The sequence below is a fragment of the Salvelinus fontinalis genome, chromosome 5 (genome assembly GCF_029448725.1).
Source record: "Salvelinus fontinalis isolate EN_2023a chromosome 5, ASM2944872v1, whole genome shotgun sequence".
Classification (NCBI taxonomy): Eukaryota; Metazoa; Chordata; class Actinopteri; order Salmoniformes; family Salmonidae; genus Salvelinus; species Salvelinus fontinalis.
In genome coordinates, this window is record NC_074669.1 from 26213480 (window position 1) to 26226957 (window position 13478).

Sequence of the window (13478 nt, forward strand, 5' to 3'; positions counted from 1 at the left end):
ATACAAAAACTCCTTGCTTGGTGAGCAACGAAAAAACGCCACCTGCTGGAGGGAGACAGATTTTCCACCGAGTTGGGCCTCTCTCTTCGTCTTCCTCTCTCGCAGTAGAGTCCCTGCCCATCTTCTGAAAACATCAAACCCTACCTCTTCAAAAGAAAAGTATGTACAGTGCAATACATGATAGAAGTAAACACACCAAAAACATTTAGGGTTGAACATTTTTTTATAAAAATATCCCATAATATTTCATAGAAATACTTGTAATAATTCTATGTATGATAACTAGTATAACTATATATATAATTGTCCATATTTTCCATCATTTCACCCTCATTATTCATTTACAACGTATTCAGAACGGGACTTTTATTCTAAAGGACTCCAAAAATACGTGACCCGGAAGTACTTAGTTATTCTTGCCTGTTTTATAGCGGTGGAGAAGATTGCTTACAATTTTTCTTTAATAGCACTAAAAAAAGATCACGTTTAAATGGAAATAAATAGTGATTAAGTGTAGAACATCCCTAGTGCATTAGATTCCCTATCAACATCCAATTTAAGGTACGTATGTTCTGTATACGACACCAAGCTAGCCTAACAACTTTGCTAGCTAACCTAGTAGCAGTTAGCCAGGAAGAATGGCCTGCTTCTCGAGACAGCTAGCTAGGTGTCTGAAGGACACTGTCCTCATTTTGCAGAACGATATAGCTAACAGCTCACACACTGCCTGGCCTGTATAGCTAGCTGTCAATCGCTAGACACGTCCAGAACCATTTTGGCTAACTACATCATGCTAGCTAACCGTTGTTTACTTATTTTGACTGCACCATTGACCAGCAATACTGTGATGTAAACGGTGCAGACGTTCTTACCATAATGTTAATGTATACTGTAGGAAGGTCAGGAAAATGATCAGGTAGACAGGTACAAATCTTGAGTAATATGGTACTATACTATAGTTGTACTTGTAAATTATAGCGTCATAGTCTGTGTCCCACTGGGAGGAATAAAATGGTGTGTGTTTTCCTGCAGTAAAAATGTATTATATTGAGTTTGCCTGGCTACCCAGACTTCTTGCTCCGGCCAAACGCTACGCCACGCGCACGGACGTTAGTTTCTTGTAGCAGACGAATTTACTGCGAGCTTTCAGGCTAGTATTATGTCTGCCTGATTTGTATTTACAGTAACAACAATGACAGCCATCAAGCACGCCCTCCAGAGGGACATCTTTACGCCCAATGATGAGCGTCTCCTCAGCATCGTCAACGTCTGCAAGGCGGGGAAAAAGAAGAAAAACTGCTTCCTGTGTGCCACAGGTGTGGCATAAATGCCTTTAAAGTCTAACATGAATCAGCTATTTTCACCATCTCACCAGTGTCATGATGTAAACATTCCGAACTTGAAAACCACTGTCGGAGATTTAACATCAGAAACAGTGATTTCACTGATAAGGCTTACAGAAATGGATCCACAGATCACTTTTACACCATTATTAGACTATTATAACTGTTTGATGTGTCTACCCCAGTCACCACAGAGAGGCCGGTGCAGGTGAGAGTGGTCAAAGTGAAGAAGTCAGACAAAGGGGATTTCTACAAACGGCAGATGGCCTGGGAACTGAGGGATCTGGCTGAAGTGGATGCAAAAGATGCCAGCAAGGTCAGGGAAAGAGTAATTTCCTCTCACTGCCTGAATGTAATTTCTCATAGAACCTTGTCTCTCTCTCTCCCCCTCTTCTTCCTAATGTGGGTATTCTTATTTTCCTTCCTTTCCTCATATGCTTTATCCTCCTGCTAATTTTATTGATATTCACATATGGCATCTCTTCTGCTCTTGTCATTCAGGAGAATCCAGAGTTTGACCTCCATTTTGAGAAGGTGTATCGATGGGTGGCCAGCAGCACAGCTGAGAAGAATTCCTTCATCTCCTGCATTTGGAAGCTGAACCAGCGTTACCTGCGGAAGAAGGTGGAGTTTGTGAATGTCAGTTCCCAGCTGCTGGAAGGTATGACAGCTCTCTAACTATGGGGGAGGATCAAAAGCATGAATGTTTTTCTAGTGACCCTTGCTGTTCCCTGTACCTTGCATCTATGATACTCTTCTTTCTTGCCTGTTCCCAATCTCCTGAACTCAACCTGAAGTGTTTCCAGATAAATCTATTTAACCTGTGAGTTGACCTTTGGTGTGGCTTTCTGTGGCTTAACACGTCTTTATTCTCACTCTTCTCTCTTAAACTGTCACTGGCCAGAGCTTCCTAAAGCGGAAGGTTGGTAGCACTTAACTTCTTTTCCCATTTCCTCTTCATTGTGATTTTCATGGTGTTGAATCACTATTCTCATAGTAGACTCACACATCTTTGAAAGTTGTTGTTTGCCTTATTTGGATATTGAGTGAGTGGCTTCTGAATGGGTGTTACTAGATGTTTATAAAATATTTTAATATTAAATATATGAATATTAGTCTGTTCTGTTTTTGTATAGACATTTTCTATAGTCTATGCACTACCGGTCAAAAAATGTAGAACACCTACTCATTCAAGTGTTTTTCTTAATTTTTACTTTTTTCTATATTGTAGAATAATAGTGAAAACATCACAACTATGAAGTAACACATATGGAATCATGTAGTAACCAAAAAAGTTTTAAACAAATATATATTTTATATTTGAGATTCTTCAAATAGCCACCCTTTGCCTTGATGAAAGCTTTGCACACTCTTGGTATTCTCTCAACCAGCTTCACCTGGAATGCTTTTCCAACAGTCTTGAAGGAGTTCCCACATATGCTGAGCACTTGTTGGCTGCTTTTCCTTCATTCTGCGGTCCAACCATCTCAATTTGGTTGAGGTTGGGGGATTGTGGAGGCTAGGTCATCTGATGCAGCACTCCATCACTCTCTTTCTTGGTCAAATAGCCATTACACTGCCTGGAGGTGTGTTGAGTCATTGACCTGTTCAAATACAAATGATAGTACCACTAAGCCCAAACCAGATGGGATGGGGTATCGCTGCAGAATGCTGTGGTAGCCATGCTGGTTAAGTGTGCCTTGATTTCTAAATAAATCCCTGACAGTGTTCCCAGCAAAGCACCATCACACTTCCTCCTCCATGCTTTACGGTGGGAAATACACATGCGGAGATCATCCGTTCACCCACACCGCGTCTCACAAAGACACAGTGGTTGGAACCAAAAATCTAAAATTTGGACTCCAGACCAAAGGACAAATTTCCACCGGTCTAATGTCCATTAATCATGTTTCTTGGCCCAAGCAAGTCTCTTCTTCTTATTGGTGTCCTTTAGTAGTGGTTTCTTTGCAGCAATTTGACCATGAAGACCTGATTCACACAGTCTCCTCTGAGCAGTTGATGTTAAGATGTGTCTGTTACTTGAACTCTGTGAAGCACTTATTTGGGCTGCAATTTCTGAGGCTGGTAACTCTGATGAACTTATCCTCTGCAGCAGAGGTAACTCTGGGTCTTTCATTCCTGTGGCGGTCCTCATGAGAGCAAGTTTCATCATAGCACTTGATGCTTTTTGCGACTGCAAAATTGAAGTTTTCCGGATTGACTGACCTTCATGTCTTAAAGTAAGGATGGACTGTCATTTCTCCTTGCTTATTTGAGCTGTTCTTGCCATAAAATGGACTTGGTCTTTTACCAAAAAAGGGCTATCCTTCTGTATACCACCCCTACCTTGTCACAACACAACTGATTGGCACAAACGCATGAAGAAGGAAAGAAATTCCACAAATTAACTTTTAAGAAGGCACACCTGTTAATTGAAATGCATTCCAGGTGACTACCTCATGAAGCTGGTTGAGTGAATGCCAAGAGTGTGCAAAGCTGTCATCAAGGCAAAGGGTGGCTATTTGAAGAATCTCAAATATAAAATATATTTTGATATGTTTAAAACTTTTTTGTGGGGTTACTACATGATTCCATATGTGTTCTTTTGCAGTTTTGATGTCTTCACTATTATTCTACAATGTAGAAAATAGTAAAAAATAAAGAAAAACCCTTGAATGAGTAGGTGTTCTCAAACTTTTGACCGGTAGTGTATGTGTTTTTGATTGTATATTTGTTCAAATGGAAGAGTGACGTTTCTTTGTGTGGATGTGCGTGTACTGTACTTTATGCGCTGTGCACAATTTTAAACCATCCTCTTCGTCCTTGGTTTAGAGTCAGTCCCCAGTGGTGAGAGCCAGAGTGTTGCCGGGGGCGACGAGGATGCTCTGGATGACTACCAAGAGCTGAATGCCCGTGAGGAGCAAGACATTGAAGGCATGATGGAGGTGTGCGAGTATGCCATCTCTAACGCAGAGGCCTTTGCTGAGAAACTCTCCAGGGAGCTACAGGTTCTGGATGGGGTAAGTAGACAGCGCCATGGAGACTTGGGTCTTCTTGAGGACAACATAGACTTGAGTTGCCTGACATGCGCAGACTATGTGATCTATGGTTGAGCACATTACAGTGTGGTTTGGCTCACCGTGATTTCCTGAACATTGTAGTTAAAGTGACCACCTCCAATAATCCCCCCAATTCCAGGCCAACATCCAGTCCATCATGGCATCTGAGAAGCAGGTGAACATCCTGATGCAGCTGTTGGATGAGGCTCTGTCGGAGGTGGACACCATCGAGGGCAAGCTGAGCAGTTATGAGGAGATGCTGCAGAGCGTCAAGGAGCAGATGGACCAGATCTCCCAGAGCAACCGCCTCATCCAGATCAGCAACACCAACAATGGCAAGCTGCTGGACGAGATCCAGTTCCTGGTGGTGAGCATTGTGGTTGATGTGGAGGGAGGGTTCCTGTTTCTGCTGGTTTGTTTGAATGGTTTGCCTCTATTTGGTACGATTACGATGCAGTACCACAAGCTATGGCGCGTTTTCTTTGACTTGTTGGTTTGGTTTAATGAGATGATGTTGAATGATGAGGGGCGGGCAGGTAGCATAGCGGTTAACAGCGTTGGGTTAGTAACCGAAAGGTCGCTGGTTCGAATGACCAAGATGACTAGGTGAAAAATCTTTTTTTCACCTATGATGCTGTACGTTGTTGATTAGAGCGTCTGCTAAAGCAGTGGTTCAGTGGTTATTTTTAGGAACTCAGTCCGGCTTTCAACTCCTGAAAGTCATAATAGTAGAATGCACAAGGTGCAATTTCTAAATTGGATAGTGCATCATCAGTTCCTCTTGTCATGTTACTCATTGCAAACCTTAGAGAGCTATTTATAACTTGTCAGACAGTTACAAAGATCAATTAGCCCATGTCAGCTAAAGTTTTTTTAGCTAGGTTTTTTAGCCCCTAGATTTTGTTGTGATGTTTGAGTCACTCAGATATCACATGAATAAACATTAGATATGGAAAATGTTATAGAATTGCAAGAAAATTAGGTTTAAAACTGCAACATTTTGTGTCGTGAATGAACAGTTTGTGTCATGAACAGTGCTTGTGCCCATACAAATAGACATGATGCGCTCACACAGGGGGGACAGAGGATGTTCCCCAATGATGGAAAGGGGGACTGAGTGAAAAAGTGTGCTAAATGGCTACAATCTAAATGTAAATGATGAATGTCTGTCCCTCAGAATTATATGGACTTGTCGAAGGGACACATCAGGGCCCTACAGGATGGAGACTTGTCCTCTCCCAAAGGCATCGAGGCCTGTATCAACGCCTCTGAGGCTCTACTGCAGTGCATGAACGTGGCACTTAGACCAGGTCATGAGAAACTGATGGCTGTGAAACAGCAGCAGCACCTGTTCACGGAGCTCAGAGATACCTTTGCCCGGCGCCTCACCAATCACCTCAACAACGTGTTCGTCCACCAGGTAATCCACACAACACAGTAACACTTCGCTAGTCCTCTAGGTTATTTAAACGTGGTCTCAAGATTTTTATTCAGATTTATATTGAACAAAATGTATGACTAGATATGAGGCATAACTGAGCGCTGTACACATTTCTTGTTATAGTATTTGAAAGTTTCCTGCTTTTGGCAGGCGGCTTTTTCTGTCTTCCTCATCCACTTCCTAGTTTAAGCTCTGTTTCCTCTGATCGTGTCTCTTCCTGTCTCTATGCTGTTTCCCTCCTGTACTACTCTGGTCCTCCTGTCCTTCACTCTCTGCCTCACTCTGAACCACCCCACTCTGCTCTCTCTGCTCTCTGTCCCTGTCAGTTCAACCACTTCAGTCACTTCAAAATGACCATCCCTCAGTTCTATAGGTCCTCCTGTATGTCGCTTCCAGTGAGTAGTACCCTCACAGCAACCCCATTGACCCCTCCCCTCTTACCGCTGACCTTTACTACTTATCTACACGCCCCTGTTTTCTTGCCAAAATGCATTACTGACCGCATGAGTTGTGCTGCTCATGACTAGTTAGCTAACCCTCCTCTCTTTCATCTCAACTGGTCTGAATGCCTCAGAAACGCCTCAGACCTTGCTCCACCTCCTCCATTGAAGGATTGACTGGGCTCCCCTTGCACTTTGCTTCCTTCCGGTGTCAGAGTGCTGCTGTGACTTTGCTGTGCTGGGGTGCCATGTCATAATACTTCTGCTTGTCTGCATGCTTGGTAGCAGCCCTAGAAGAAAGGGACTTAACTGAGAAAGGAAAAAAAGCTTGAAAATCTACAAATGCCGGGATGTTCTTGTCGATGAGGTTATTTGGATGTTGAGGTTGAATATCTGAACAGTTAATCTTGTACTACCTCCGTGGTCCATCGGGCCACACAAACAGTCCCTATGAATGCAGGGGATGTCCTTAAAGGGACCAAGAGGGTTCAAGAAAAAGTCTCTCCCTGCCTGTGTGAGTGTTTGAGAGGGTGTTTCTCTATATGAGCTGTGTTAACTACCTGTGTTCCCTGCATCCAGGGCCATGACCAGAGCTCCACGCTTTCCCAACACACGGCAGACCTGACCCTGCCTAAACACAGCCCCCTGCACAGGGACCTGCTAAGATACGCCAAGCTCATGGAGTGGCTCAAGAACACCCAGAGAGAGAAGTACGATGGCCTGTCCAGGGTGAGTGGCTTCCTCTCGAAGATCATCATCATCATCATTACTGCCCTTGCCCTAGCTATATTCTATTGTTATCACCATTACCACTACTATAACGTCTCCATCACCAGCAGCCCTACCATCATCTCTTACTGTGTCTCATAACAAGTAGACAGGTATTCATTGATTTTTCTCTCTGTTTTCAGACCTATGTTGATTACATGACCAGATTATATGAACGAGAAATCAAAGATTTCTTTGAGGTGGCAAAGATCAAAATGGCGGGCACAACCAAAGAGGGGAAGGGAAATAAGTTTGGTAAGACCTTGGAGTGTTTTTAAATGTGCGATGTTTGTGTGATTGTTTGTCTTTTCTTTTCCCTGTGAAAGCTTGTAGTTTGCTGTGGGGATTGTTTGTTGTGTTGTTTAGCCAATTAGGTGCTGTTTTTTTCCCCCTTGGGTTTTTGCGTATGGTTTGTATTTGTGGTGTGTGTGTGTGTGTGTGTGTGCTGTATTTATGTGATTTGGTTTTGAGGTAAGTGTGTGTAATTCTGTTCAATATTTGTCCATCTGTACTGTAACATCACCAGCTTTTTCTGCATGGTTCCCCTTGCGGTATTCCTGGACTATATGGTAACAGCAAACACAACTACATGTAGTTAACTGCCCTGTACTGCTTCCTGTGTCATAGCTTTCACTGCCTAGGAAAGGCCCCTGTGTGATGTCATTGTCCTGCTCAGTGTTGCTAGCTGGTGTTTTGCTCATTTGTTATTTCCCTATTTGGCTGTTTACTGTATGAAGAGCTGAAAGTGAACCCTGCTACTCATTCTAACTGCAGAGTATGACTTTACTAATTTAGTGTTTTAAGACTAACTGGGGAGCCTAAACATTACACGAGGAATGAAATCCCTCATTTAAGTTTACCTGTAAAGTAAACTGAAATATACTGTATTTAATGCTCTAAAAATGATCCTTTCATTTGGCAGGAATATAAGGCTCTGCTTCCTGAATTCTGAATTTCAGTCTGAGCTTTTCTCTCTAGAAAACAAAATGAGCAAAACTTTTGTTTTCAAAAATGCTTTCTTAAGGCCAACCACAGCCTCTGCAGTGCATTTCAGTCTGTTACCTTTGACTCTCACCTCCTTAACGTGCCCCCATTCTTCATGTCATGAGCCTAACATGTCTCTGTCTCTGATGCCTGCCGTTCTAACTGGCCGCCAGCCACGCTTCCACGGAAAGAGAGTGCTCTCAAACAGGAAACGGAAAGTAAGTATCCCATACGGGTTACGCAGTGAGACCCCTGTAACCTGCCACCCACACCCACCCGCTCCCCACTACTATGTCCCTGATACTGTTGCACAGCCAGGACCCCCTCCCTCACTCAGCCCTCCACCTAGAGTAACCCCAATCTGCCATCCATAGAACATTCTACTGGTCACTTTTTAAAGAGTACCTAAACTAACACCGATCTGACATTTAAAAACAATGAGCATGTACATTTTGTATGGCATAGGATCCTACTAATCATTCACAATACAAAAGGATATATCAAAGTCAACGTATCCAGCGAGGTTCTCTGATAATGAATGTCCAACATCCATAATAACATATTTAATGGTCTTTATCACCGAGCACGCCTTTTAACGTTTCAATGTTGCATATGTTCTTGTCTCTCAATTGTTTTCAGCTGTTCATGTTATGTGTAATTACCGCTAAACTAACATGTTTTAAAGATGCATATTCACGTGGGCTTTGTGGCACTTTTTTTTAGATGCCACAAAGTTATTTATTTTTAACAGCACAGTTGCTCTGCTTTGAAAATAAGTCCATGTGAATGCAGCTTTGGTCTCATGGACTATAGAGAGGGAAATGTTCCAGAGACTAGTATTTAGCCTGTAGTTAGAACATGTCTTCAACTGTTTCCCCTCTGGTGTCCCAGGCCTGCATGGCAGCTCTGGGAAGCTGACGGGCTCCACCTCCAGTCTGAATAAACTGGCAGTGCAGAGCTCCAGCAGCAGGCGCTCCCAGTCCTCCTCTCTGCTGGACATGGGCAACATGTCTGCCTCAGACCTGGATGTGGCCGACAGGACCAAGTTCGACAAGGTGATGCTCACAGACGGCCATAGGCGCCATACTACAGTTTATATATTGCACATACTACCCGTGGGTTTTTGTGGATCTCTTTATCGTTTTAGATGCGACTTTTGTTTTGTATGTTTTATTTATGTTAATCAATTGATGTAGGTGTCTCTCTTTCTGTAGATCTTTGAGCAGGTTCTTAGTGAGCTGGAGCCTCTCTGTCTAGCAGAACAAGACTTCATCAGCAAGTTCTTCAAGCTACAGCAGCACCCCACCCTGGCTCAGGTGAATTCCATGCTAGTCTGACTGGCTGAGTGTTTGCAAGTGAGATTATGAGTAACTTCTAAATGATTAACCACAGTTTTGTTTTGTTCTATTAGGGAGAAGTGGAGTCTGATGGAGGAGTGCCCTCCAGACAGCCTCCTCCAGGGGAACACAGACACTCAATGTCATTGACTGAGTGAGTAGCTAGCCTCTCATCTCTTACTGACATTTACTGTATGCTCTGAATGTCCATCAATAGTACAAGGGCAGTGGTCATCAACTTTTTCTGAGTCAAGATCACTTTCTCAGTCAAAAAGTAAGCCATGATCGAATGCTCAGATTTTTTTTTTTTACATGACTTAAAAAATGTAACATTAACCTAATAAAAACAGTTATGTAGGAATGAGGTTTGTGCAGTAGGCCAAATACATTATCACAGCATATTGGCTATATGCCTATCCTTACAATATTTTATTCTCAGACCATATTATATTTCAAAACTCAAGCTTTGATAACAAAACAGATCAGTTGGTGTAGCACTTGTGAGGCACAGCTGAGTATAAATTGAAATAGTTTGCAAATAATTAACTTTTTTTTATTTTACTTGACTGGTGGTACCTGCATCTGATGGTCATGGTTATTTCAAGATAACTGGGAACTCTGGAAAACTACGAGGTGGAATCATGTCAGTGATCTTCAAGTCGGAACTCTAGAAAGATGCCTGAGTTTCCTACTTGGAATTCCGAGTTGGATGACCGTTCAAAACGAGTCGAAGATGTCCTAGTTCACAGTTGTTTTGAACACATTATTAGCGGAGGGAGAGCGCAGCAGAGGGTTTGCCTCTCACGGTCCCTGCTCTCTCACGGTCCCTGCTCTCTCACGGTCCCTGCTCTCTCATGGTCCCTTCTCTCTCACGGTCCCTGCTCTCTCACGGTCCCTGCTCTCTCACGCCTTTCCTCCAGTGAGACTGACCAGAGGGGACACAGTCTTCCACCTGATGGTAAAACTCGAGTCGCACCGCATCTGCCTCATGCACAAAATAATAAAAATACAGGGCTATCGATACACCTGGCTACTAATTCATTGCAGCTGCAGCGCAAGTGGTAGGATGGAGAAGCATGTTTTTTGTTTTGTAATAGTGGTGAATAAAAAGTGTTGTCAATCCTGAATAAAAGCTTGAACATGAACTTACTCATAAAAACAGCTGCACTTTGCTGTATTCTTCAGTCTCTCTCTAGTCATGGTTTTTAAAATGTTATGAAAGCTCATGTAGGCTAGTATCAAACTTTGCTGTGAGCTATCCGATTGGCCAGCGCAGTAGGCGCACTTGATTTAGCCCCAGATCTCCCAGAGTTTTGTATTTTCAGACAATTGAAAATGTTCAAAATTGGGACATTTTGCCTACCCGGTGCACATGGCTTCTGAATCATGTGCACCTCCCGCCAGCAGTGAAAAAATAAATAGAAAAAGGAGCACAAGCCTTTATTGTTGGCTTTTCTACAGAAATGTTTGGTGATCGACTAGGAATGCCTTGAAGATCACAATCGACCGGTTGGTGACCACTGTACTAGGGGCACTAAACATGCGACAAATATGACAAGTCCAAATACCATCTTTCATGGTCCACTTCTATCCTCCTCTTCACTTCTTTCCATATTATTACCTTTCGTTTTGTGTCTTATCACCCGTCTGGTCCTCCTCAGGAAGGACATGGTGCGATTGATGATGAACAAGATCTTTCAGAGCATTGAGACGGAACTCAACAGCCTCATCGCCCTGGGAGACAAGATTGACAGCTTCCACTCCCTGTACATGCTGGTGAAGATGAGTCACCACGTGTGGACAGCCCAGAATGTGGACCCCACTTCTTACCTCAGCACCACCCTCGGCAATGTGCTGGTCACCGTCAAGAGAAACTTTGACAAGTGCATTGTGAGTAGAGTTCAGGTTAACCAGTTGAGTCTGTTGATCTGTGTATCTAGTACTGCTACAGACTGTTGGATGTGTGTGAAGCTGTTCATGTTTCTCTCAGTCTGGTCAGATCAGACAGATGGAAGAGGTGAAGATCTCTAAGAAGAGCAAGGTGGGCATCCTGCCCTTTGTCACTGGGTTCGAGGAGTTTGCTGAGCTGGCTGAAACCATCTTCCGTAATGCAGAGCGCAGAGGGGATCTGGACAAGGCATATGTCAAGCTTATCAGAGCCGTCTTTATGAATGGTAGGTCTAATACTTGCCCTGTGTCAGGAAGATCGAATATTATGATTGGTGAATGTTTTTTGTGTATGTTGAGTAATGTGGTTGGCTGATAGTCTGTGCTCTGATTGGTGTTTGTCTTGCTGGGGGTGTATCCAGTGGAGAAAGTGGCCAATGAGAGTCAGAAGACACCCCGGGACGTGGTGATGATGGAGAACTTCCACCACATCTTCTCCACACAGTCCCGCCTGAAGATCTCCTGCCTTGAGACAGAGAGGCGAGAGGCCAAACACAAGTACACAGACCACCTGCAGTCCTACGTCATCAACTCCCTGGGCCAGCCCCTGGAGAAACTCAATGTGAGAGAGGGGGTTTACACTTGACAAAGCTAATGTAAATTTGATTAATGTTTATATGTAACATACATGTTATATGATAACTATAACACATTATGTGATTTCACATAACACATTATGTGATTTCACATATTACATGGCATGTATACTTGAATGTACAGAATAAAAAAATGCACAGTTGATCAAGTACGCCTCTATGCTTTGCAGCACTTCTTTGAGGGAGTGGAGGCGCGTGTGGCCCAGGGGGTGCGTGAGGAGGAGGTCAGCTACCAGCTGGCTTTCAATAAACAGGAGCTGCGTAAAGTTATCAAGGAGTACCCCGGCAAGGAGGTGAAGAAGGGCCTGGACAACCTGTACAAGAAGGTGGATAAGCACTTGTGTGAGGAGGAGAGCCTGTTACAGGTTAGTGACAGAGAACCTAGAAGTTTGCAGTGTATCTATTATTATAGATTATTAGAATGATAATTTATTTTATTGATCTATTATAGATCTGTAGATATGTTATCTTAACAGCTGGTAGTTTCACTTGTTGTTTCAGTGGTTGATCCTGGTCGTTTTTTGTTGTTGTACTTTTCTATTTCTCCACTAGGTGGTGTGGCACTCCATGCAGGATGAGTTCATTCGTCAGTACAAACACTTTGAAGGCTTGATTGGCCGTTGCTACCCTGGGTCTGGTATCACCATGGAGTTTACCATTGGAGACATGTTGGAGTACTTCTCAAGCATTGCCCAGTCTCATTAATTACAAACATACACATTATAACTTTAAACATGCTCTCTATTGCTTCATAGTGCCACACACAGAAGAAACACTATTTACTGAAACCAATCCGTCATTGCTGTGTGGCCAATACAAAGTACATTAATTGAAATTGAATAAATTGCACTTGAAATTGTCTGCAGTACTTGTATGGATGGGAATGAATTAACAGTTGTAAAAAGTTGTGTGTGGGCAGGTAGCCTAGCGGTAACCGAAAAGCCTAGGTGAAAATCTAACATTGTGCCCTTGAGCAAGGCACTTAACCCTAATTGCTCCTGTAAGTTGCTCTGGATAAAAGCATCTGCTAAATGACTCCTATGTAAATGTGTGAGTGAGATCTTATTTGCACTTATTCACAATGTTACTGATTTCTTCTGTCTGTGATTTTCCTTTGTTATAACACACATCACCTGTACATGATAAACTCTTCAAAATTTGGAGGTTGTGGGCCAAATAATGTTAGCTTGTATGACACCACTCAAAATCTAAAGCTACCTTCATCACACTGATGTCTTGATTTTTGTATAGTCACAGAATGTCAGTCTTCTACTGGAATATTTTTGTGCGATTGCAAACTTTTCAACAGAATGCCATATTGCCAAATAAATGTTAAAATGTCAAATTTTTCATGGATTTGTTTAACATTTATTTCTATTTTACAGTTGGCATTAGATTAGAAGCACTGAGCTCATTCATTATGTAGTGATAACTACAACTGCGAAGTAGAACTGAGTGTAGGCTACTACTGAACTCGTTGGAGACTTTGGAGATGTTCACTGGTACAGGTTCAGGTGACATGTGTCTCGTTTCCATGGAGAAGTTAAAGCGAAGTGGGATGAG

The 13478-nt window shown here is 42.8% G+C and overlaps 1 protein-coding gene across 6 annotated transcripts; it reads left to right on the forward strand.

Annotated features, from left to right (window-relative positions):
* Window positions 1-380: 380 nt before the first annotated feature.
* Window positions 381-13260, forward strand: exoc1 (exocyst complex component 1). 6 transcript variants are annotated; one of them, XM_055923025.1, is made up of 20 exons: window positions 381-561; window positions 1185-1316; window positions 1529-1659; window positions 1845-2004; window positions 2248-2265; window positions 4176-4363; window positions 4542-4769; window positions 5580-5822; window positions 6170-6238; window positions 6863-7012; window positions 7195-7306; window positions 8209-8253; window positions 8927-9090; window positions 9250-9351; window positions 9447-9526; window positions 11034-11262; window positions 11363-11546; window positions 11682-11881; window positions 12086-12280; window positions 12468-13260. In XM_055923025.1, exons 2-20 carry the CDS (start codon window positions 1193-1195, stop codon window positions 12618-12620), a joined length of 2775 nt encoding a protein of 924 aa, XP_055779000.1. In that variant the 5' UTR covers window positions 381-561; window positions 1185-1192; the 3' UTR covers window positions 12621-13260. The 6 variants fall into 6 exon arrangements, with proteins under 6 accessions (XP_055779000.1, XP_055779002.1, XP_055779004.1 ...); XM_055923027.1 differs by lacking the exon at window positions 8209-8253; XM_055923029.1 differs by lacking the exon at window positions 6170-6238.
* The last annotated feature ends 218 nt before the right edge of the window (window positions 13261-13478 follow it).

Coding starts and splice junctions, on each gene's coding strand:
- exoc1 (XM_055923025.1), top strand. CDS start 1,193: ATGACAGCCATCAAGCACGCCCTCCAGAGGGACATCTTTACGCCCAAT. Junction 7,013..7,194: donor AGTACGATGGCCTGTCCAGG/GTGAGTGGCTTC, acceptor CTCTGTTTTCAG/ACCTATGTTGATTACATGAC. Junction 11,547..11,681: donor CAGAGCCGTCTTTATGAATG/GTAGGTCTAATA, acceptor GGGTGTATCCAG/TGGAGAAAGTGGCCAATGAG.